The sequence below is a fragment of the Garra rufa genome, chromosome 5 (genome assembly GCF_049309525.1).
Source record: "Garra rufa chromosome 5, GarRuf1.0, whole genome shotgun sequence".
Classification (NCBI taxonomy): Eukaryota; Metazoa; Chordata; class Actinopteri; order Cypriniformes; family Cyprinidae; genus Garra; species Garra rufa.
The window spans coordinates 32,440,115-32,466,148 of record NC_133365.1 but is presented as its reverse complement, the minus strand read 5'-3'; the positions used below and the strand labels follow the sequence as shown (position 1 = coordinate 32,466,148).

At 35.0% G+C, this 26,034-nt stretch overlaps 2 protein-coding genes across 3 annotated transcripts; one reads left to right on the top strand and one right to left on the bottom strand.

Moving 5' to 3' along the window:
• The first annotated feature begins 3,511 nt into the window (after nucleotides 1–3,511).
• ndor1 (NADPH dependent diflavin oxidoreductase 1) lies at nucleotides 3,512–10,622 on the top strand. Its single transcript, XM_073840965.1, has 15 exons — nucleotides 3,512–3,638; nucleotides 3,850–3,991; nucleotides 4,114–4,191; nucleotides 4,493–4,590; nucleotides 4,710–4,808; nucleotides 5,286–5,387; nucleotides 5,491–5,694; nucleotides 5,784–5,911; nucleotides 6,366–6,583; nucleotides 6,767–6,874; nucleotides 7,412–7,526; nucleotides 7,648–7,794; nucleotides 8,112–8,230; nucleotides 8,456–8,550; nucleotides 9,990–10,622. The coding sequence occupies exons 2-15, from the start codon at nucleotides 3,857–3,859 to the stop codon at nucleotides 10,132–10,134; spliced, it is 1,791 nt and encodes a 596-aa protein (XP_073697066.1). The 5' UTR covers nucleotides 3,512–3,638; nucleotides 3,850–3,856; the 3' UTR covers nucleotides 10,135–10,622.
• Nucleotides 10,623–10,796: 174 nt separating this feature from the next.
• ntmt1 (N-terminal Xaa-Pro-Lys N-methyltransferase 1) lies at nucleotides 10,797–16,807 on the bottom strand. Of its 2 annotated transcripts, XM_073841113.1 has the most exons (5): nucleotides 16,668–16,807; nucleotides 16,469–16,540; nucleotides 14,468–14,642; nucleotides 12,808–13,060; nucleotides 10,797–11,837 (listed from the first exon to the last, which is right to left on the bottom strand). In XM_073841113.1, the coding sequence occupies exons 3-5, from the start codon at nucleotides 14,627–14,629 to the stop codon at nucleotides 11,581–11,583; spliced, it is 672 nt and encodes a 223-aa protein (XP_073697214.1). In that variant the 5' UTR covers nucleotides 14,630–14,642; nucleotides 16,469–16,540; nucleotides 16,668–16,807; the 3' UTR covers nucleotides 10,797–11,580. The 2 variants fall into 2 exon arrangements, with proteins under 2 accessions (XP_073697214.1, XP_073697213.1); XM_073841112.1 differs by lacking the exon at nucleotides 16,469–16,540 and having other exon boundaries at nucleotides 16,668–16,805.
• Between the last annotated feature and the right edge of the window lie 9,227 nt (nucleotides 16,808–26,034).

The window sequence follows — 26,034 nt, the reverse complement described above, 5'->3', positions numbered from 1 at the left end:
CAGAGGATTTAAGATGATCAGATCAAAACTGTTATTTCTGAATAATCAACTCTGAGCTTGGAATATTATTTGGATGAAAGTTTGATTTCACAGAAAATTGAAATAGGGCCTACGATTATAAAGAAATAAAATAGAAATGACAAACGGTTTGATTGTATTATGATAATAATAATTTCGTTCTGTTTCAAAAATGGACAAAATGAATGAAAAAAAAATTAAGTTTAAAAATAACTACCTTTTAGTATTTTTGTCCGTGGGTAAAAAGAGAGCTATGCTTTAATTATAAGTGGGCGGCAATGAAAAGCCATTTTTCAACTCATGCAGAATAAATACAAATACAAAAATACAAACAAATCTAGCTTAATTTCGTTTTTCTGTTTCTCAAACAAAACGAAATAATAATAATAATAATAATAATAATTATAATATTAATAATAATAATCTATTATTATATTAATAATAGATTAATATAATAATCTATTATTATAATAACCTATTATTATTATTACTATAATTATTATTAGGCCTATTATTATATTTTTCTTATTATGAATTCTATTTATTTATTTCTGCTCGTATTTCGATTTGCTGTTAAATCAATCAAAAATGTGATTATTCAGAATTAATAGTTTTGATTATCTTAAATAAGATTTTATAATAAAAAAATAATACGCCTAATAATAATAAGCACAATAACAATTTGAGTTATTTGAGTTATTAATATTAATAATAATATTATAATAATAAGCATAATAACAATTTGAGTAGGCTACAATTTGAGTAGCCTATTATTATTATTATTATTTCATTTTGTTTGAGAAACGGAAAAACGAAAAGCTTGATTCTTCGTATTTTTGTTCATGGGTAAAACACATGAGCTTATTGCTTGAATATTAATTTAACATGCCTGGGCTGTCTTGATACTTAGTATGATTATATACACAGTATACATTATTTATTATATATTATTAAATTTTATCTTTAGCTGAATCAAGCCACGAATCCGGTTTTTCATCTGGATTATACTGTGGAAATATGCTGCGCTGGCTCTGAGTGTAAGCACAATGGTTACAGATAATGAACTCACACGGGAAAGACTGTACATTACTACCTACCTCTTGTTGGATTTATACGAATTAAATAAACACAATTTTGTTTTCGATTCTTTTATTGAAGTAGACCTTTCAAGCTGCATAGAGAGACATAAATTGCGAGAGCGCACCCTGTATTTTTACAAAGGCAATTTGTAACGTTTTGTTGTTATTGTGGAAGTACATAAAATAAAGCAGACATTTATATTTCTTTGCTCTGTAATCACAATGTAAGGGATCGCGCTGGTACCGCCGACCCGAGAAGTGCAGTGCGCTTTATATATGAGACTTGCAAAGAAACGTTATTGTGACTAATTTGCAGAGCGGTACATCAGACGAACATTATTCTGCATGATGGGACAGACCGTAAAGACAGGCTGAGTCGAAAAGTGGCTTTTCCGGGCTGCTCACGCACAAATATTAAAGCATAAGCACTCTTTTCATGAACAAAAATCTGAATGGCTTTATTTATTTATTTTCATTTTTTAAACAGAACGAAATCATCATAATCATAACACGATCAAACCGTGTGTCATTTTTTAAATTTATTTTCTGATACTATTTAAATTTTTTGTAAAATCAAACTTTCATCCAAATAATATTCCAAGCTCAGAGTCAGAAATAACACTTTTGATCTGATCATCTTAAATCCTCTGGGTCTAAGGGCAAATTAGTATGGAGATTAATCCTAATAAACAGCTGCTACAATTGAAACCATTACATTAAAATGATTAAAACAGTGTATTTCTATATAACTCCAGCAGCGTGCATCCTCCTTTAGGTCAGGACTGTGGCGAAGGCAGCGCGGACAAACGCTTAGCTCCCTCACATAACATAATCATATCATCTATAACAGGAACATCAGATCGTTTTTATGACATATTATGTCGTTATTACGAGAAAAAGATGTCGTTTTAACGAGAAAAGATGTCGTTTTAACGAGAAAATTGTGTCGTTTTTACGAGAAAAGATGTCGTTTTAACGAGAAAATTATGTCGTTTTTACGAGAAAAGATGTCGTTTTTACGAGAAAAGATCTCGTTATAACGACATAGCTGAGTGGGAAAAAAAATAAGTGTGCGGCAGCAATGCGTCACCGTAATATGGCACACCGGTAGTGTAAATAGTCAAGTTAAAATGAAAAAGCATTTAATGATGCATTTAAAAATTTGCTTTAGCTCTCAAGTTGGACAAGTGCAAGCCAAAAGTTTGTATCCAATAATATCCACTTTGCATGCTGTGCATTATATATATGATTTTATGTCGATTAAGTGTTAAAAAAAATAGTCATAATGCTTTTAAATAATCTTACATTAAGTAATACAAGATATTTCTCCTGTTTTTGGAAGCACTGGAATTAAGTCTGTATGTTTTTGAACAATGTTTGTTGTTTGTAAATGTACACTACCAGTCAAAAGTTTTTGAAAAGTAAGATTTTTTATGTTTTTTTTTAAGTCTTTTATTTATTCCAAATTACAGCAAAAACATCACTATTTCGAAATATTTTTACTATTTAAAATAACTGCTTTTTATTTGAATATATCTTACATAAATGCTATTTATTCCTGTGATTTTAAAACTGACGTTTTGGCATTATGACTCCAGTCACATGATCCTTCAGAGATCCTCCTGATTTGCTGCTCAAAAAACATATATTATTATTATTATGCTGAAAACATGTGAGTAGATTTTTTTCAGGTTTCTTCAATGAATATAAAGTTAATAAACAGCATTTATCTGAAACAGAACTTGTTTGTAATATTATAAATGGCTTTATCGTCACTTTTGATCAAATTAAAGCATCCTTGCTAAATAAAAGTATTAATTTCTATAATTTCTTTACTGACTCCAAGTGTTTGAATGGTATGTGTTACAAAAGCTTTTTATTTCAGATTAATGCTGATCTTTGGATCTTTCTATTCATCAAAGAATCCTGAAAAATGTACTCAACTGTTTTAAATATTGATAATACTACTACAACTACTACTAATAAATGTTTCTTGAACAGCAAATCATCATATGACTTCTGAAGAATCATGTGACACTGAAAACAGGAGTAATGCTGAAAATTTAGCTTTGATCACAGGAATAAACTATAAAAATATATTAAAATTAAAAGTAGTTATTTTAAATAGTAAAATTATTTCACAATATTACTGCTTTTGCTGTATTTTGGATCAAATAAATGCAGGCTTGGTGAGCGGAAGAGTCAGAACATTAAGTGGTAGTGTATGTTTTTGTAAGGTTTTAATTTTTTGATATGGACCTATGAGTCTGAAATGACGAATACATGTGTTTAACCCATTTAGGTATGTTTTCCGAAATCTTTGACGTGCTCCAGTTTTGTTGACAAATGCATCGTGAATGAATTGCGCAACTGTCGTAAAACGACGTCGGCTCGAGCCAATGGAAAACGTTTTTGTATGTGCCGTAAAGCGCTCCATGACAACATGCTGATGACCCGGTGAAGTCCGTTCTACATTCATTTTACTGTCATTATATGAGCTGGCGATAGTGAGAGTATAACTTAAAGTGCTTATATTTTAAGGTAAGCCACTCAGTCTTACACGATGGAGAATTTTCTGTATCGTAGATCAAGAAAAGGTGCACGGTATTGCATGATAATTGTCACGTGGACAGTGGGCGACTTAGATGTCACTAATGACATGCCTTTACATCCGTCGGTTCTAAAACTAATTATTGAATTTTATTTTCCGGTTTGCATTTATATGCTTCTCTAAACAATTGTCTAATTCCAGTGACAAAATGAGCATCCACACTCTTCTGGTTCTGTACGGGAGTCAGACGGGAACCGCGCAGGATACAGCAGAGCGGATCAGCCGTCAGGCGCAGAGGAGGCAGATGAGAGTCAGAGTGGAAGCCCTGGACAGTTACAATGTGGTCAGTGCAGTCTGCAGACATACGGAGATCTGCATTGAGCTGGGGTGTGGGGTTTTTTGTTAAACAGTACCGCTATAATTCAAAAGATGTCTTTGCTTTATGATAATATGTCTCCTAATTAGGCCAACCTGATCTCAGAGTCTCTGGTGGTGTTTGTCTGCGCCACCACAGGACAGGGAGATCCTCCAGACAATATGAAGGTCAGGCTATAAACAGCAGAATTTAGCCACTAAACTTAATAAACCTTACCATAAACGTTTCACTCAGGGGCGTTGCTAGACCCTTTTTACTGGGGCACGTGCCCCAGTAAAAATATGCTGTGCCTCAGTATAATCTCAAATTTGAGTTATAATTTGCATTGATAATCCCAAAATAAAGACATTAAACTACATGCAACAACTGAATTAACGAGTAATGGGGGCCTGTGCCCCAGTAGAGCTTTAGGTCTAGCAACTCCCCTGCACTCATTCCATATATTAAATATATATGTGTTTTATATAGAAATTCTGGAGGTTCCTGTTTAGGAAGTCTTTGCCTGCTGATTCTCTTTGTCGACTTGACTTTGCTGTGCTGGGCCTTGGAGACTCCTCGTATCCAAAGTACGATGATTAAGCAGATCTTCTGCTTACAAAGCCTTTCATTTTCCTTAGATATGTATTAGGCTTTTGTAATCTGCATATTTTTTTACATTTCTGAGACCTTTTGCGCCTCCTTCCAGGTTTAACTTTGTTGCTAAAAAGCTCCATAAACGCTTGCTTCAGCTTGGTGCTAATATGCTGCTCCCTGTTGGACTGGCTGATGATCAACACGATCTGGGGTGAGCAGAAGTTCCCAATACATACTGATCAAATATCTATGTTCATTTATCTCTAGTAATACAAAATATGTGGAAGGAAGGCTAGTCAAAGTTAAGCATGTAAGAGGTTAGCCACCACATTCAGTAATTTGAGGATCATACAAAATGCATGTTATTTTTTTATTTATAGTGCTGACTTGAATAAGGTATTTCACATAAAATATGTTTACATATAGTCCATAAGAGAAAATAATAGCTGAATTTATAATGACTCATACTTGATTCTTAATACTGTCTTGTTACCTCAATGATCCACAGATGTGTTTCTCTGTTCTGTATGTAAATTTATTTTATGTGAAATGTCTTATTCAGGACACTACTAAATAAAAAAATAGCATGCATTTTGTATGATCCCTCTTATTTTGGTCAAATAATTAAAAGATGTATTAATGAATATATGTTATCTGTACAGCTGATATCTTTTTTATTATTCCTCAGGCCAGATGGTGTGATTGACCCCTGGTTGATTACGTTCTGGCAGAAAACCCTGTCTCTCTACCCTCCTCCAGCTGGCCTCGCTCCTCTCCGTGAGGAAGAAAAGTATCTGACTCACATAATCTAACATTAATGTTTTCGAAACAATACATTAATGAATCAAAATATATAGCAATTGATATATTTATGCATAATCTATCTTTTTCAGACTTCCACCCCAATACGCTTTCCACTTTCTAGATGAAATCCCAGACAAGCAGACCAATCACCTCCAGACCCCTGATAGTAAGGCTCTTCCCACCCCGCTGCGGCCTTTTCCAGCTCGCGTTCTGTTTAATCAGAGAGTGACTGATCCTTCACACTTCCAGGATGTCAGGCATATCGAGTTTGACATCACAGGCTCCAACATACAGTGAGCGTATAGGAAATATTTACAATAGAACATATAGATTAAATGTCATCACAAAGTGGTATTAAACTTTTTTTTTCTATCTCTGACAGGTACAGTGCAGGGGATGTTGTAATGATGAGACCCTGTAATGCTGCAGAGGATGTGGAGCTGTTCTGTAAATTGCTGAAACTTGACCCTGAGTGCTACTTTACACTAACACCCACTGATAGCAGCACAGGTGAGACTTAAAGGGATAGTTTGCTCAAAATAGAACATTCTGTCAGTAATTACTCACCCTCTATGTTTGTTCCATCCTGTAAGAACTTTGTTCATCTTACAAACACAAATTAAGGTATTTTTGATGAAATCAGATTTCTGACCCTGCATAGACAGCAATGCAACTCTCATAGCTTCATAAGAGTTCAGTTGAACCACTGAGGTCACATGGTCTATTTTAGAAAGCTCTCGGATTTCATCAAAAATATCTTAATTTGTGTTTCGAAGATGAACGAAGTTCTTACAGGATGGAACAAACATAGAGGGTGAGTAATTACTGACAGAATTTGCACTTTTGGGAGAACTATCCTTTAACAGCCTAAAAGGATAGTTCAGAAATGAACACTCTGTCATGTTCCAAACCCACATGTCAAAATTCTTCAGAATTAAAATCTGTGTTCCTCTTCTTTCTGTAGTGGCAGTTCCTGCGCGTCTTCCTCAGCCCTGCTCCATTCGCTTTCTGGTGGAACAGTTCCTGGACATTTCTGCTGTCCCACGTCGTTCCTTTTTTGAGTTGTTGGCCACTTTTGCCACTAATGAGCTGGAGCGTGATAAACTTTTGGAGTTCAGCTCCGCTCAGGGTCAGGACGCTCTTCACTCTTACTGCAACCGACCCCGCCGAACAGCCCTGGAGGTCAGAGATCACTTGACTGTTGATGTTTTAATGCGTGTAGACTCATTTATTACACTGTCTTCTGTTGTCATAGGGAGTATGCAAGAGCATCAGATTTTCTATGGCTTATAAATTGTTTTAGGTTATTATATCTGTTAAACAAGTAGTGTAATTACTTTCTAACATTAACTCTTTTTTGATCAGGTACTGGCAGACTTCCCTCATACCACAGCAGAGTTGAGCATTGACTACTTGTTGGATCTTTTTCCAGAAATGCAGCCTCGCTCCTTCTCTATTGCCTCTTCTCTCTTGGTAATTTATGTATTTATTTATATAAATCTAAATATTTTTCAAAATTTTATATAGACTGCCATTCAAATTTTGGAGGTTAATAAGATTTTTATATATTTAGAAAAAATGTATTAAATTGTTAAAAAGTGACAGTAAAGACATGTTACTGTGGTTTTCACAAAAATATTAAGCACAAGTTTTCAACATTCTTGAGCTTACATTTTAAAATATATTAAATAGAAAATGTAAGAGCCTTCTTTCAAAAACCTGAACTAACAACATGAACAAACAATGAATAGGAGATGTTTGTTCATGTTAGTTTACAATGCATTAACTAATGTTAACAAACACAACTTTTGATTTTAATAATGCATTAGCAAATGTTGAAATTAATATTAATTAAGATTAATAAATGCTGTAGAAGTATTGTTCATTCTTAGTTCATATTAACTAAAGTAGTTAACTAATGAACCTTATTGTAAAGTGTTACCAAAAAATCGGTGGTGAATACCTTAATAATATAAATATTTGTTTCTGATTTGACCTTTTTGCCCACAGCAACACCCTAACCGCATCCAGATCTTGCTTGCTGTGGTGCAATATAAATCTACACTTGTAAAGCCACGCAAAGGCCTCTGCTCTTCCTGGCTGGCATCTCTAGATCCCTCTAAAGGTTGGTCTGATCAAACTGAAAGAAAGAACAGTCAGTAATGTGCTCGGACAAATAAAATATATGAAATCTGTACAAATCATTGACACTTTCCATCTTTATTGGTGTCCTAAATGCTATTTAGGAGATGTTTACGTACCGCTATGGGTGAAGAAGGGGAGTTTAAGTTTCCCTCAGGACCCAGACACCCCTGTTATAATGGTGGGACCAGGAACTGGTGTGGCTCCCTTCAGATCTGCTATACAGGAGAGGGCTGCTCTGGGAAAGATGGGTGAGTTTGTTGAATTTCCAGAAATTAATAAAATGAAAAGTGATGGTTAAACATGTATTTTGCTGATAAAGTGTACTGTAAGGGAAACTTCTTTCTCTTAAGGTCTGATATATTCTGATCTATTTGTGGAGAGTTGAGCTAATTGTAAGAATTAAGAAATAGGGCTTTTTTTTTTTAAATAAAGCTTTATAATACAGTGTGTAATTTATGGCCTAAGTAGTGACCAAACGAAAATGTGTCATGACTCAATGCTGTTGCCAAGCCACAGTATATTTAGTCATAATACATTCTAACTAAAGTCTCATCTCCGATTTCAGCTAATGTGCTATTCTTTGGCTGTCGGTCTGAATCAAAAGACTTCTACTGTCAATCAGAATGGAAGGAGAAGGTGCAGGCGGGTCAGATGATTCTTGTCACAGCCTTCTCCAGAGATCAGGTCAGACAACTAAACTAGTCTATTGTCATACAGTAGTGCAGGTACATGTGACTTTGGATATCTAGTGTGTTCCATACTGAATGTGTTTACTTCAAAAGAATCTATCTTAATATAATTAGTAATAATGTGTTCATTTGATTGTTTTGGTAGTATGTAGCTCGGAAATGTTTCCTTTTATTGGTTGTGGGATGTTATTAGATGTATTTTAATATGATTCATTTATAGGAAGAAAAAATCTATGTTCAGCATCGTGTGAAGGAACAAAGCAAACTTTTATGGGATTTGATAGCAAAGAAGAATGCTTTCTTTTACATAGCAGGGTAAGTCTTTTCTAACATCAAAGTAAGGCATTCATATGGAAGCCCATTTCCACCAAGTCAAACAAGTCAGAATTGTGAGATATTAACTCACAATTCTATAAAAAAATTTTCCTCAAAATTGCATGATATAAATTCACAATTGCAAGATAACTTGCGAGATAAAATTCTGACTTTTCTCGCAATTGCAAGTTTGAATCTCGCAATTCTGACTTCTTTTTTTCTCAAAATTATGAGATATAAACTCTCAATTGCAAATTATAAAGTCCAGTTCTGAGGGGAGAAAACGATTGATACGTTTTCAGAACTTCTTTTTTTATTTTACATAGCAGAGCAAGTCTTTTTAAACATCAAGTTAAGGGATTCTTATGAAAGCCCAAAAAAGGTTATTGTGACTTTTTATCTCACAATTCTGACTTGTTTTCTTAGAATTGTGATGTAAACTCGCAATTGCGAGTTATAAAGTCAGAATTGTGAGATATAAACTCGCAATTACGAGTTATAAAGTCAGAATTGTGAGATATAAATTCGAAACTTGACTTTTTTCTCAGTATTGATATAAACTTGCAACTGCAAGTTATGAAGTCAGAATTGCGAGATATAAACTCGCAACTCTTGACTTTTTTTTTCTCAGTATTGTGTGATATAAACTTGCAATTGTGAGTTATAAAGTCAGAATTGTGAGATATAAATTCGAAACTTGACTTTTTTCTCAGTATTGATATAAACTTGCAACTGCAAGTTATGAAGTCAGAATTGCGAGATATAAACTCACAACTCTTGACTTTTTTTTCTCAGTATTGTGTGATATAAACTTGCAATTGTGAGTTATAAAGTTAGAATTGTGAGATATTAACTCACAGTTCTGATTTTTTTCTCTGAATTGCAAATAATTAAAAATATAAAAACTTTCGAGATAAAAATTATTTTTTTCTCGCAAATACAAGTTTCTTACTTGCAATTCTGACTTTTTCCCCTCAGAATTATATATTAATATATATATACTCCAGTTTTGAGGGGAAAAATGACTTCTCAGAGTTTGTATCTCAAAATTCTGACTTTACCTGCAATTGCGTGTTTATATCATTCAATTATGACTTCATTTCTCAGAATTATGAGTCTATAGCTAACAATTCTAACTTTATAACTTGCAACTGCAAATTTAAATCTCACAATTCAGAATTGCGAGTTTGTATAATGCAGTTCTAAAAAAAAAAGGCAGAATTGCAAGATGTAAACTCGCAATTGCGAGAAAAAAAGTGAGAATTGTGAGATAAAAAGTCGCAATTACTGTTTTTTTTATTCAGTGGTGGAAACGGGTGTCCTTACATTCAACAATAACATTTCAGTTTTTTAGGGAAGACCATATATGTATGGTTTGTTACAGCATTGCTTATTTGCAGAGCAATACAGAAATGATCTACCCGTCCTTTTTCATTCAGGAATGCCAAGCAGATGCCTAAAAGTGTATGTGATGCGCTGAAAGAAGTATTCCAGAAAGAGGGTGGAATGTCTGAAAACCAGGCACAGGAGATGCTGGATGCCATGGAGAAAGCCAAACGCTTTCAAAGTGAAACCTGGTCCTGATCTCTCTATTAAACCCATAGCCTTAAAAACCAACAGCCTCCAGTGTGAAAGTGAGTTTGGACTGAGATGAATGGTGTTAGAGTGTATGGTGCTTTGATTCCACAAGATTGAAAAATGGTCAAACCTCAGTTGCGGTCCAACCACTTTTTTTCTCCTGAGTTGTTTTGCACTGTCTTTGACAATGTAACACGGACCTGTAAGTGTAACTGAAGTTAAACACTACAAGACCCTGAATTTTAAATTAGCTGTAAATTAGGTGGTTACTGCTTCCTGTTTTTTGTATAAAATTGAAAGATAAAGCGATAAAGGCTTGAAACCAAAGATGGAAAAATACTTTTTTTTTTCTTTTTTTATCTCTGCAACTGTTTATCTATGAGAAAAATAATCTAAATATAACCTAAATGTAAAAATAACAAGATTTTCCCCTCAATAACTACTGTATTTCTAAAACAATACTTCCTGAAGTCATTAACTATGCTAATATATCAATAAAAACTTAAAAAAAAAAAAACTTTTGTCATAATTATAGCAGACCATAAATATCTCAATGATATAGCATATACAAGAGGAGATGATTATTGTGTTGGAGAACAAGGGCCCTTCAAATCAAATAGGTTGAGAACCACTTTTAAGAACAATATCATACATAAACTGCTCCAAAATATTAGTTTATTCAAGGCAAATTACAGCATATGGTTCAGTTAAGAGTTTTCTGTCAACAGCTGTCAATTCACACATGTAACATTAACTAGTATAGATTCAAATTGTCATAAGTTATTAAAATGTTTTACACACCATTCAGTGCCATTGACACATACTAAACACTCTTAAAAGGATAATTCACCCCACAATTCAGTCATTGTTTATTTACAAACCTGTATGACTTTTTATCTTTGTGGAACACAGACAACATTTTGAAGAATGTTGATAAACAGTATTGGTGACCATTGACAAAAATCACTGAGACATTTCTCAAAATATGTTCTTTTATGTTCACCATTAGAAAATAAGTCATACAGGTTTTGAACAACATGAGGGTCAGCTATCCCTTCAAGTCTTCAGCACACCCATTGCTAAAAACGAAGTTTTTTGATTGTTTCTATCTTCCCCATTTATTTCCACTGTGATGAAACCAGTCAGAAGACTTCACACTGAGGATCAACTGGAGTGTATAACTGTTTTGATATCTGAAAACTTTTGTATTCAGATTCAACAGCAAAGAGCCCTAGCTGTCATTTTACAAAACTCTAAACGTCCAAGAAAACTCCCCTCCTTAAAATCCCAAGGTCCCAATGTCACCTTCAAGTCTTGTGCCTTTTTTTTTAAAACGATGATCACATTGGCAGTAACACATACCTTCTTGTGTAGCTAACTTTGATCTTAACTTGCTTTCACATTATTGGCTTCCGAACAAACACGTAAAAAAACCCTCATTAGTGCTCACAGCTATCTGAGCGCTAGAGCATGGACCTGATAGATTTCCTCAGGGAAGTTCTGCTGCTGCTCCTCATAGATGATGTTGAGTCCGGCCTGGGCTACTAGGCGATGTAGTACATTCAGGTCCCGACACACGCTGCTGTCTACATCATCAGGTATTACACCTTCATACGCAACATTATCCTTCACCACAATCAGGCCATTTGGACGCAGACCGCTTCGGCATCGCCTCAGGAACTCCACCAGGTGGTCATCAGTCAAGTGACCTAGAGATACATAGAGCAATTGGGTTTGCAAAATATAATGGGAGCTTCATTTGGTAATTTTAAGCATTTCTAGTAACAGTTTCAGATTACAGTTGAGGTCAAAAGTTTACATTCATCTTGCAGAATCTAAAAAATGTTTTTTTTTTTTTTTTTACCAAAATAAGAAGGATCATAGAAAATGCATGTTTTTTATTTTTTTTATTTAGCACTGACCTAAATAAGATATATCACATGAAAGATGTTTCCATATAGTCCACAAGAGAAAATAATTGTTTGTTTGTTTAGTGATAGTTGTTCATGAGTCTCTTGTTTGTCCTGAACAGTTAAAACTGTCCACTGTTCTTCAGAAAAATCCTTCAGGTCCCACAAAGTCTTTTTTTTTTTTTTTTTTTTTTTTGCATTTTTGCATTTTCGTATATTTGAACACTTTCCAACAATGACTTATTTTAAGATTCATCTTTTCACACCAAGGACAACTGAGGGACCTATATTCAACTATTACAGAAGGTTCAAATGCTTACTGATGCTTCAGAAGGGAAAACCATGTATTATTTTGCCTAAATATATTTTTTTCATTTAGTACTGCCCTTCAGAAGCTACAACAGATACTAACATGTTTCTCAGAAGACAAAACAAGTTACATTTTCCCTGATCTTTACATTCAAAAAGTTTCACCCCAAGCTCTTTATGCATCAAGTTTCTTCCTGAAGCATCAGTGAGCGTTTGAACCTTTTGTAATAGTTGCAAGAATGTAAACTTTTGAAGAGTGGCATTTTTTATAAATGTAACTATTATTTTCTCTTTTGGACTATATGTTTACATCTTTTATGTGAAATATTTTATTCAGGTCAGTACTAAATAAAAAATACCATGCATTTTGTATGATCCCTCTTATTTTGGTAAAATAATAAACATTTTGCAGATTCTGAAAGGTGTAATAAACTCTTGACCTCAACTGTATATGTCTTACCAATCACCCACTGGATCCATATGACATCGTAGCGTTCTGGCTGGGGCTGAAAGTCTTGTAGGCCGCAGCAGAAGTAGTTCTCCACTCGCTTAGCCTCATCACCCAGGTAGGTACGAGCTTTATCCAGAAACTCCTGTGTCACGTCTACTAGGTCCACTGTGCGGAAGAGGGGCAGGAGTAGGCGCTTTGTGATACGGCCAATTCCAGCGCCGCAGTCCAGAGCACAGCCCATCCCAGTCTTACCCTGGCCTTCCTTAGAGTAAAATAGGAGAAATAAGTGATTGTGTGTTTCTCGTGTACTTTCATTTGTGGTTAGGTGAGAAGGATTACAGTAATTTTCAAAATATTTCTTTTAAATAGGCAGTTTATAAGACCTTACAGTGAACTACAATATAGAATAGTAGACTTGCTCAAGTTATTTACACTACTGTTTAAACTTTTTAGGACTGGTAAGATTTGTATGTATTTGATATAAGTTTATGCTCACCAAGGCTGCATTTATTTGACCAAAAATCCGGTAAACCTACAATACTGTAAAATGTTATTACAATTTAACTGTTTTCATATATGCTGCCATTCAAAAGTTTGGGTTCAGTAAGATTTTAAAAAAAATTTAAAGCCATTTTTTATGCTCATTAAAGCTGCATTTATTTAATCAAAAATAAAGAAAAAATAATATTGCAAGTTTTCTATTTTAATATATTTTAAAATAGAATTTATTCCTATAATGCAAAGCTGTATTTCAGCATCATTACTCCAGTTTTCAGTGTCACTTGATCCTTCAGAAATCATTTTAATATGTTCACTTATTAATAATGTTGGAAACTGTTGTGCTGACTAATATATTATATATTATATAATAATATATTACTGTGACACCTTTTCTCATGATTTTTTTTAAGGAATAATAAGTTAAAAAGAAATGCATTTATTCAAAATAGAACTGTTTCGTAACAACATGCACTACTGTTCAAAATTTGGGGGTCTTTAAATTTTTTTTTCATTCATATTTTGAAGTAAATTAATATTTTTACTCAGCAAGGATGTGTTAAATTGACCTAAAAGTGATAGTAAAGACATTGTTAAATTGATATTCTTCTTTAAATAAATGCTTTTTTATTTTTTATTCATCAAAGAATCCTGGGAAAGGTATCACAGGTTCCAACATTGATTATAAATCAGCACACTACTGATTTCTGAAGGATCATGTGACACTGTAGACTGGTGTAATGATGCTGAAAATTCAGCTTTGCATTACAGGAATAAATCCAATTCTAAAGTATATTAAAAAAGGAAACTGTTTTTTAAAATGGCAATAATATTTTACAATATTACTGTTTTTTCTGTATTTTTGACCAAATAAACAGCCTTGGTGAGCTTAAGAGACTTCTTTAAAACAATAAAAATCTTTCCGATCCCAATGAATGCCAAGGTATTTTACAGCTGTAAAACACCTGTGCTGTTCAGTATTTTTGTTGCAACAGTGATACTTTTTTCAGTTTCTCTGACAAAACAGCAAATTCTCAAATGAACAGTATTTATTTGAAATAGAAATCTTTTGTAACATTATAAATGTCTTTACTATCACTTTCGATCAACTGAATGTGCCCTTGCTGAATTAAAGTTTTAAATATTAGTGTATTCATGTATACTAACTCACCCCAAGGAATTTTTGAAGAAACTTTTTGGAGCCATTAATGTCGATGCTGGAAATGCTGCCATAACCTCCCAGCATTCCATCCACAGTGGGCGGGACGTCCTTCCAATAGAGTTCTGCCTTCGAGTAAAAGGTTGTCTGGTCTTCTATCAAACAGTCTTCCATCTTTGTGCAACTCCTGACCACAGAGATCAAAAGAAAGTATTCAGAAAGTCAGATTTCTTGTTTACCATTTGCATTTTTTGTAAATATAGAGTACATGTAGTCTCTCAATTCTATAGCATGTTTCTATATACATTATTTCATATTTAAAACAATTTCATTAAATTATTTCTGCAATTGTAGTTTCTGTGTGAATGATCCTTTTCTTGGCATGCTGTATATATCTCAGATGAAGCTTCAGGAGAAAATGCATTAATATCTAAACTAGTGGTGGGCCGTTATCGGCGTTAACGTGCTGCGTTAACGTGAAACTCTTATCGCGCGATAAAAAAAATATCGCCGTTAATCTATTCTCAAATTTGGGTTGGGAGCTGGGTCTAAACTACGCAAGCTAAGATGACTTTCACCTTGATAGTTTAACGCGGATGTATACCGAAGACTATAGAATATGGTCGCCCGTTTAAGTCTCCTCCGCCAAAACACAGACGGGATCGCGTCGTCCTCCATTCATAAAAACCGAATCTACTATAGCGAAATGCCACGTAAATTCGTCGTTTTTTTTTTGGGATTCATAAATCAAATGTTGGCCAGTCACTTAATTCAAATCGCGATATGGACTAGTGTATGTGAAAACTGAAATGCAAAAAGACCGTTTTAATATGAATCCGGTATGTTCCGTTTGCCTAGCTGTATGTATGCATTGCGGAGACGAGCTTTTACTACACGCATACTGAAACACACGTGACGCTCCCGGTAATTTTTGGCATTTTCATCTCACATGAACAGATAAACTCAATCTCCCAAACTGCTGTGAGTGTCACTTTTACCGTTTCATTTGAGAAAACTAGCATCATATCATACTGTATGACACAGAAACTTCAAGGCAACCTGTCAAAATAAAAGTACGGTGTAACATGTAATGGGCTGGGTAGGTGTTGACGTAAAAAACACAATCTAATAGGTAGAAAAAATAATTTCATTGTTAGTTAGTTAGTAAACACAAGTACATCTAATTGAACATAATTTATTTTCATCAACAAATTATGATAGAACAGCTTTATGAGCTTTATGATCCATTCTCAAAGACTTTAAGTCATTATTTGGGTAGCACACATATTCTGAATGCCTTCAGCAGAATTCAAATTAGCCATTTTAATCTAGATTAATCTAGATTAATTCCAAGATTTAATCTAGATTAATCTAGATTAAAAAAATTAATCTATGCCCACCCCTAATCTAAACGTATAACATCATTTGCAAACTGCTGTTAGTCAATACAGACTGTTTTAGATCATATTTACATAAAGATCATTCGTTTATTGATTTTTATGGAAGAACCCTGGGCACAACCATGCTCATCTAGTATGAGACATATTACAATAAATATAAAAAGGCCAACTATTATCAGTTTCATAGTATGTGTAATACTAATCATGCATTGAATAAATTATTGAATGTCTGTAAAACAATGTTTGAGTTGTATGGATAATGATTATACAAATATGGTCAAATATTTAGCCTGTAATGAGACCTAAAGAGCTGAAGCACATGTAGTTTTAACACAGGCACCTGGATCCAAATGTAGCTCAGCTGTCAGGAAGCATCATTTGACAGAAGACTGACAGACAAATAAGGTATTATAACATGTAATCTACTAACAAAAACGTATAATACGGCATACAGCACGAATAATACGGCATACAGAATATATCATTATCCACACTCACTAAACATTCTAGTCTGTTGAATAGACTAAAAGTAAGCTTAGAGAGTTATAAAGGGTTATTCAACAATGTGAGCTACAGTTGCATTAATGTTATCCTTCACTCTCTCATTACTTACTGGATTTACTGGGACCAAAATGAACACATGTGTTCCTGCTACAGTGCTGTCGTTAGGTGTCTTGTCTCTCAGCTATTTTTGGTGATGACAAAAAGTTACACGTGTTGACACACGGCCAGATCGAAATCACACGCTTCCACTAAGTCCCTCTGACCTTTTTATGCCAAAACAGTAATTTAGACAGTACACACTGACGTACCTTTGCTTTCGTGCTCTCGCTGACTTTTGTTTTTTACAATCGGTCATGTCACAACTGAACAACTGTAGCAGAACTGCCCCATGAAAGCTTTTCCAGCTCCCCTGGCTCCCAAAGCAGAAATACTGCACACCTCACGTCATTTCCTTATTTGACTACCGTGTTTCCCTTCAGCGTTTTGTTTTTCTTTTGTCTCCATCTTGTGGCCGCACTAAACTTGCATGTGAGTAAGAAATCGGCAAATTAATGTTTTTTAGGCTCGTCCAATGGTGTTTTTACACAATATTGTTAAAAGCGTCCATTTAACTTGATGTATGTTTTACAGATTTGTTAATTTTGTTTGGTTTGTTTGTTAATTTATTTATTTTAATAATTCACACAAAAATAACAAGAAATTTTGAAAATTAAAATGATTAATGAGAAAACTATTTAATATGCATAGAAGCAAAGCAGCATTATCAATTTATGAAAAAATGTGCCAAGAGCATCTTTTTTGTCAGATACTAAAAGCATGACTTTCTTATGTATAGTTTAAGTGGTAACACTTTACAATACGTGTGCACAAATAAGCATTAATTCATGTTTAATTAATGCACAGATAATCACAAGTTAATGAAGAACTAAACAATTTATTAATGATTACTACATCAGCAACTAATGAACATTCTATATGATTCATAGATTAAGTAATCAATACATTGTTATTAGTTAATTGTGCCATAATGTATTAATTCCCTAATAACTTATTTTATCAACTAATAGTGCAAATTCATGTGTTAGTTACTACAGTGGTCAAAGCTATGTACTTCAACTTCCAGTTGTCTGCTTTAATTACTCATTAGCTAATGATTTGCAGAGATATCATTATGTTATGACTTTACTTATTGAGGCACAAAACTATTAGCTAATTGTTAAGTAATATGTCATTGTGGTTATGATATAGAATTAGTCAGTTATGCGCCTTAATGTGTTGAAGCCATGCATTTAAACTTCCAGTTGTCTGCTTTAATTAATCATTAGCTAATGATTTGCAAAGATATCATTATGTTATGACTTTACTTACTGGGGCACAAAAATATTAACTAATTGTTAAGTAATATAGTTATAGCTAATGATTAATTAAAGCAGACAACTGGAAGTTTAAATGCATGACTTGAACCCATTTTGCTAATTAACACATGAATTTACACTATTAGTTAATAAAATTGGTTATTAGGGAATTAATACATTATGACACACTTAATTAATAACAATTTATTTATTACTTAATCTATGAATCATATAGAATGTTCATTAGTTGCTGATGTAGTAATCATTAATAAATTGTTTAGTTCTTCATTAACTTGTGATTATCAGTGCATTAATTAAACATAAATTAATGCACATGTGTGCACACGTATTGTAAAGTGTTACCGTTTAAGTCAAAAGTTTACATACACCTTGCCGAATCTGCAAAATGTTATTTTACCAAAATAAGAGAGATCATACAAAATGCATGATATTTTTTAACTGTTACCTGTTTTACCTGTTATTTAGTAGCTGAATAAGATATTTCACATAAAAGACATTTACATACAGACCACAAGAAAAAAAAGTTGTTGTTGTTACTGTGTTGTTACCCGAACTATCCACAGCTGTCTTTTTCGTTAGTGATAGTTGTTCATGAGTCCCTTGTTTGTCCTGAACAGTTAAACTGCCCACTGTTCTTTAGGTCCCCCAAATTCTTTCCAACAATGACTGTATGATTTTGAGATCCATGTTTTCACAAGGGACTCATATGCAACTATTACAGAAGGTTATACGCTTGATGCTTCAGAAAAAATAACAATGCATTTAGAGCCAGGGGGTGAAAACGTTTTGCATTTGAAGATCAGGGAAATATAGCTTATTTTGTCTTCTGGGAAACATGTAAGTATCTCCTGTAACTTCTGAAAGGCAGCACTACATTAAAAAATATGATATTTATGCAAAATAAGAAAAATGTACACATCTTCATTATGTTCAAAAGTTTACACCCCTGGCTCTTAATGCACTCTATTGAGTTAACTTCTTGAGCATCAGTGAGCTTTTAAACCTTCTGTAATAGTTGCATGAATTTGTAGAACCTGAAGGATTTTTCTGAAGAATAGCAGACAGTTTAACTGCTCAGGACAAACAAGGGACTCATGAACAACTATCACTTAAAACAACAACAACTGTGGATCATTCAGGTAACAACACAGTATTAAGGATCATATGATAACTTTTGAACGGGGTCATATTTATAAATTTTTATAAACTATTATTTTCTTTTGTGGAATATATGTTAACGTCTTTTATGTAAATTATCTTATTCTATATATCTATAAAATATCTTATTTAATATAAAATATAAAAATAACATGCATTTTGTATGGTCCCTCTTATTTTGGTAAACTAATTAACATTTCGCAGATTCTGCAAGGTGCATGTAAACATTTGACTTCAACTGTATGTCTTTTAGGACAGACTAGTTTGCATTCTTTCTTTGCAACCAGAGCAATGGTTTTACAGAGAAGAATTGATACTGTTAATATTGAGTAACTAGTTAGTAGGTGTTACTTTTCTTAAAACAGTCAGTTTTTAAGTAGGTGGGTTTTTTTTCCCTTTTTATTTTCCTAATCCATCCTTCGTCATCATATTATGTATAAGATCTAGATGTTGGCACACTGGTATACTCTTATAAACATCCTTTCTCTCTCATTTCCCAGAGATCTCCAGCCTCTTTAATAAATGTTCAGCTGAATGGTCCCAGTTTCGATCCTGTATTTGTTTTGTATTCTGTTCAGCCTCTTGTCCAGCCACTGTTGCTTTTTCTTTCTTCTCATCCCATCTCTTATTTTCACTCCCTTCATTAAATGACAGCATGCTTTCTGTCTCGCCTACTTATGTTGGTCTCTCCTCCCCCACAAGCCCAACGTTTCACTGCTCTCCTCACACTCCCCTGGGTAACTCCTCTCTTCCTCCCGGCTCTGTCTGCTCATCTTCTTTCTGTCTCTCCTTCTCCGACGAGCTGGCAGGGTATACAGATGATGACTCAGTACACTGCCTGTCTGCATCGGACAGCCTGAAGTCAGTCGATATTTAATCTGATCTGCTCTCTTTCACCCTATATTCTTCTGTCTACTCCCTCACTGGCTCCTGACACCTTTTACACTCTCATTAGAATTACAAAGAGGCTGGAGAAATGGAGCGGAAATCAACACTTTTGAAATGTCCTGAGTCAGCAGAGCTGGCCAGCTCTTCTCCCTACCTGTCTCCGCCTGTAGTCCTCTCTCTCTCCCTGTTTGCCCTCTTCACGTTTCTCCTTTCAGATTAACCTCTTTTGCACTGCTTGACACTATGTTTGACAGCACAGTCACCTAGATTTGACTCATTCTAGACTCATCAAAGGTCACAGGCAGTTTATAAGCTAACATTATTAATCGTGTCAAAAAAAATGACGCATAACATGAGGGTGGGTAAATGTTGACAACTTTTTCATTACAGGGTGAACATATTTATAACAAAATAACATGCAGATTAGTGTGCAGATCTCATAACTTTTTCTGATACCAGGTTTTCCTTGTTCCTGTGTTTTCCCACCGCTAGTTAGTTTCTGTGGTTTCAGATTAGTTAACATTTGTTTCTGTTCACCCTAATTCATTCTCTGTGTATTCAAGCCCTGTGTTTGGTTCAGTTCAGTTGTCTGTTATTGTTGCATTCTACTTGGCTGCATTTAATTGTTGTGTGTATCTTGACTTTTAATATTGCTACAAATAGATCCTGCTTCAACTACCAATTTTGCAACCAGCTGTGACAGAATAATGGACTACATTACAATGGATCTAGCACCAAAGGAAATCCTTATTCTCTTGCAGGGGAACCATTCCCTAGAAAGGCACACTCACAAGTTTTTTTTTCTTTGTCATCTTGTCCTGTATGATTGCCTGTGTGTGCTTTTCTGCGCAAAACTTCAGTGGTAAAACGAGACTGCACTAGCCTGGAAACAAGCCTCTAGGCCTTTCATGGAGTAAGTGGAGTGGGTACTCCTACACAATGGTTCCCATTTTACTATCTGTGAGGAGGAAGTTAGCACTGCAGCCACTACCACCAGCGATGTCTGAGCCCACCACAGACGATGAGCCCAAGCCTGCCAGTATAGGAGAGCCTAAGCTGAATCCAGAACAAGAAATCACCTGTGCCAGTGGAATTGCTGGTGGATACTGAGAGGATGTTGTGGAGCCCTACTCCCTCATGAGCCACTGATTGACTGGGAGAGTGAGTGTTTTCTACATGTTTTATTTCCCTGCAAGTCTGTTTCACCTGGCACCACACTTTTAGAGTATGTGTTTCCACCCTGCCCTAAATCTCTGGTTCTCTGGTTCCATCCGGATCTGATTGTCGTCAGAATCTGGTCCAGCTTCCCTCTCCCTTTGCCTCATCCATAGCCACTCAGTTTTCGGTTCTGCCTCTGATGGTTCCCTCCAGCTGCTCAGGTCTTCCTCACTGTTCCCCACTTTGCAAGGTGGATAAGCCTCAGATCTTCAAGTCTCCATCGCTGTCCTGGAGTGTCGATCCCATGGCTCCACCTCAGTCCTCCGTGCCCTGGACTCCACCTTCCGTCTCTTCGGCTCTTCGTTGGCTCCATCAGGTTCTGTCAGTCCTCAGACCCGTTCAAGCTTTCTCATCCCTCCAGCTCTGACTTGGTCAGCCATTGACTTGCCTACCATGGTCTTATGCTTCTCTGGCTCCATCAGGCTGCTCCTTTCCTCCGTCTCCACCTTGGTCCCCAGTCACACCGGCTATGCCCAGGCCTGCCAAGCCCCCATCTCCACCTTGGGTCCTGTGAGCCTAAGGCTCCGCTTTGGTCCTCCAGGCCTTCATGGTCACCCTGGGTCTTGATCTCCTTGGCTTCTCCTGGGTCTCCACCTCATTTGGTTCTGTCTCAGTCTGTCTCAGTTCCACTCTGATGTCTCCAGGCTCTGCTTTCATCCTGGCTTCTCCCTCCTTCATCTCCGCCCTGACTACTCCTTTCTCTGTTTCCGCCCTGGCATCTCCTTCCTTTATCTCTGCCCTAGCTCCTCCTGTCTCTGCTTCCACCCTGACATCTCCCTCCTTTATCTCCACCCTGGCTTCTCCCACCTTTATCTCTCCCCTGGCTCCTCCTGTCTCTGCTTCCACCCTGGCTTCTCCCTCCTTCATCTCCGCCCTGGCATCTCCCTCCTTCATCTCCACCATGGCTTCTCCCACCTTAATCTCTGCCCTGGCTCCTCCTTTCTTGCTTCTACACTGACATCTTCCTCCTTCATCTACGTCCTGGCTCCTCCTGTCTTTGCTTCCACCCTGGCATCTCCCTCCTTCATCTCCACATTGGCTCCTTGTGTCTCTGCTTCCACCCTCTCTTCTCCCACTTTTCATCTCTGCCCTGGCACCTCCTTTCCTGCTTCTACTCTGGCATCTTCCTCCTTCATCTCCACCCTGGCTCCTCCTGTCTCTGCTTCCACCCTGGCTTCTTCCACCTTCATCTCCACTCCTTCTTCCATCACCTCCTCTGTGGTGGTTCCCTCAGTCTGCTTCCCTTTGACCATGCTTCTCTCCAGCTCCATGTCCACCTCCTATACACCCACACTCCCTTCTTTGGACTATCTGAAGTTTTCTATGGCATGAGGACGTGCCTTTTGGAAAGAGGGGAGGTGGGGGGGGGGTTCCATTTTGATTTTGTTCTTGTTGTCCTTGTTCCTGTGTTTGACCTTGTTCCTTGTTCCTGTGTTCTCTTGTGCCCATGTTTTCCACCCTTGTTCCTGTGTTCTCTTGTGCCCATGTTTTCCACCGTTGGTTTGTTTCTATGGTTTCAGATTAGTTCACACCTGTTTCGGTTCACCCAGATTGGTTCTTTGTGTATTCAAGCCCTGTGTTTGGTTCAGTTGTCCATTATTGCTATGTTCTAATGGCTCTGTCCTGTGTTTCAAACATCTTGAGTTGTTTAACAAATGTTAATATTGCTGCATAGATGCTGCTTCAACTACTACTTACCAGCTGAGACAGTCAGTCAGTCAGCTTGAATGGCAGCTTGTTACTAAATTACAATCCTCTACACTGGCTATGACTCTGATCAGTTACACAACAATGACAACAGTACTAGAACTCCAGTCAATAACAGCATTACTAATATGAGTTGATTAAAATGCAGTGTAAGTGGTATTTAGAAAAGAAACATCTATCTTTTTGTTCTCTAGGATGTGGAGTGATGTCCATTTGGAGCTGAGGAGGTTAGTTGGAAAGAAAGGTATGAATATATGTCTTCAGGGTGGAGGTCACAAATAATCTCTCATCTCATCATTCTACTCACATGTACACCTTGAGTCAACCTGACTCAGGCACAAGGACATATGTATCAATCTATAGATATACTGTCTATAGAACTCTGTCTATATGAACTCATCCTTGTGGATTCATTAAGGCATTCAGTTCATGCAAGAAAGAAAGTACAGCCTCCCTGAAAATAAATAACAACATAAGGGTACTTAAAAACATGTGTATGCACCTACAAATATGATATGTAATTATTTGCATTCAAAGAGATTGTTAAAATTGCTGCCACTGAAATGATTTTGTGCTACTAGTTCAACAGAGAATGAACCAAAAAAATCTCCTGCAGACGTTTCCTAAAAGTCTGCTTAGGTCATTTGTAGGATACAAAGGAATAAAATGTTATTATTACAATAATACATATCTGAATGTGTGAATTTCTTATGTGTATGACAACTGTAATAAAACATTCCCTGTGAAAGTAGTTAAAATCATTTAAAGACACTTTTGCATTAATTAAAGTAGCCACTTGATGGCACTGTTGTACTATATTCAAGCCTAAATGGGACCGCTTGAAGTTAAAATCATTTGTTTATTAATTCAGTCAGTCATTTATACTTTTATTACTTCATTTCTTTAACCAATCAATCAATATATTTATTTCTATATTTAAACACAATAGGAGCTGTAGTAGTCTCTCAAGCAAACTAACACTAACAATAAACACAATGCCCCATAGTGGTCAGAGCTAAAAACAGTGGATGACACTGACTAACAGTGGTTTTCAGATACTACAGTGAAATATGTGTTTTACTGAAGACAATACTATGAAAATGTATATGTAAAATTATGTTCATTGTTACAATAGGATAATTAAAAGATATAGACATCCTATAGGTACTCATGAAATTAAGGATATTAGAATTATAACTGAGATATAACTCTGAGGACTCTTCATGCTAAACCTAGTCAGGCAGTTAAAATAGCAATCTATATAACTTCATTATGCATGGCTGTATTGTTTAAAGCCATTTTATTCAGCAGATGGCTATTGTTATATAATTAAACAATGCTGTACAATACTGAACTTATATATATAATATAATTATAATGTATATATGTGTAAATAATGCATATTGCACAGGCTTGTTAATATAATGATACAAGCTGCTGTGAGTAGATATGACTCTGTTTGTGGAATTTATCTGTTTATATTCTTAATCACAGACAAAATATGAGACAACTGTTGTATTCCTGTCTGCCATTTGCCACACAATCATATGTTTGTGTTTGTACACTCTGAAAGGTCATAAAGAGGTCTTATGCCTTATTCAAGCTCAACCATATGGCCAGAATGTCTGTCACAGAGCCAAAAGGCAAAAACAAACAAGCTAACTTAGAAATGTTCAAATATCATTAACAGTGTTTTAAAAATGAATGACATTTTCCCTCAAAAATGAGTCAGGAGCAAATTTTAGCCATACACACATCGGAAAAGTCTTTGAAGAGAGACTGTGTGTATGTGTGTTTGTGACACATGACAGCTGTGTGGTTCTTTGATGTTTGGGATTACAGTTGGATTACATCATGGTAGTTTGGATGGGAGCACCTGTATTGTGATAGGAAAAAAATTGTAAAATACACAGATGAAAAGAGAAGCTGGACTGAGGTCTTTCCTGAAGCGGAAGAAAACAATAGCACTTCTTTTCTTTGTAAAAACGAAGAGTCTAAAGTTATGCGAGTCTGTGGGTCCATGTGAATGTATGTTTGTTTCCTTAAATGTGTTTGTACTGAATGTCCCTGTACGATTTCAGTATTATGTTTGTTTTAGAAGCAGTAGCCGTCTACTGCTATTATTTACACAGATCTCTTGAATACTAGATTCTGATTGGTCAATCATGGCATTTAGCAAATACAGTCAAACCAAAAATTATTCAGACACCAGATATAATTTTTTAATAGTGGGTGCAGGACACTATAGTTCATTTACGTAAGTGAGGATAGCAAAATATGACATTACACCCAAAGCATACCCCATATAGTGCACTACCAGTAAAATTGATAAAAATTGGGAACCAAAAATTTGATTTGACACTTTAACCTGACCATGTGTTTTTTTACATACCTTTCTATCGAAGTTATTTGACATTATCAAGATGACAAAGTTTAACTCTTTTTCTAAACTATAGCAAATAAACTGTGATAAGGTGAGAAATTCTGAAGGTGTCTGAATAAATTTTGATTTGACTGTAATTCATTTGTAATTATCAGGATGAATTTGTTCTGACAGTTCTTGTCATATTTTATTACCATTTTCTAAACTATAGCGAATAAACTGTGATAATGTCAGAAATGTTGAAGGTGTCTGAATAAATTTTGGTTTGACTATATATTATATTTATATATAAATACCTTGAATATTTTTGAATAATGACTGCTTGAAACGGATTACTTCATGTCTCATGTTTAATATTATATTATATTATTATCTTGTTTTATATAGTTGTTATTGTAAAAAAAGTCTTTGACAAATAGAAAAATCTTAAACAAAATAAAATATAAATATTAGATTAAAAAACTGAAATAAGATGAAGCTGACACACTAAAATTGAAAGTTGAAGTTGACATACTTAAAACTAAAACTGAAAAAACCCTTCAAACTATATAAATATTTTGAAAATAAAAACACTACAAAAGTGCCAAAAATTACTAAAACTTACAATAACATAATAATAAAAACTCAAATATTAATAATACTAAAATAGCTGATTATATTACAACAACAACAATAATAAATTAAATGAACTATATACAAATAAAATTAAATACATTTTGCTGCTTATCAAGGTTACATTTATTTGATCAAAAATACAGAAAAAACAGTAAAATTGTAAAATATATTATTGCAATCTAAGTGTCACATGATGCTTCATAAATCATTTTGAAATGCTAATTTATTATCAATGTTGAAATTATTTGTTAAATTGATAAAAAGTGATAGTAAACACCTATATTGTTAGAAAAGATACAATATATTTTTGTATATTGTACAAAATTGTAC

Coding starts and splice junctions, on each gene's coding strand:
- ntmt1 (XM_073841112.1), bottom strand. CDS start 16,714: ATGACCGATTGTAAAAAACAAAAGTCAGCGAGAGCACGAAAGCAAAG. Junction 14,643..16,667: donor GCGAGAGCACGAAAGCAAAG/GTACGTCAGTGT, acceptor CTCTGTGGTCAG/GAGTTGCACAAAGATGGAAG. Junction 11,838..12,807: donor ATGGATCCAGTGGGTGATTG/GTAAGACATATA, acceptor ATGTATCTCTAG/GTCACTTGACTGATGACCAC.
- ndor1 (XM_073840965.1), top strand. CDS start 3,857: ATGAGCATCCACACTCTTCTGGTTCTGTACGGGAGTCAGACGGGAACC. Junction 4,192..4,492: donor ATCCTCCAGACAATATGAAG/GTCAGGCTATAA, acceptor TGTTTTATATAG/AAATTCTGGAGGTTCCTGTT. Junction 5,912..6,365: donor ACCCACTGATAGCAGCACAG/GTGAGACTTAAA, acceptor TTCTTTCTGTAG/TGGCAGTTCCTGCGCGTCTT.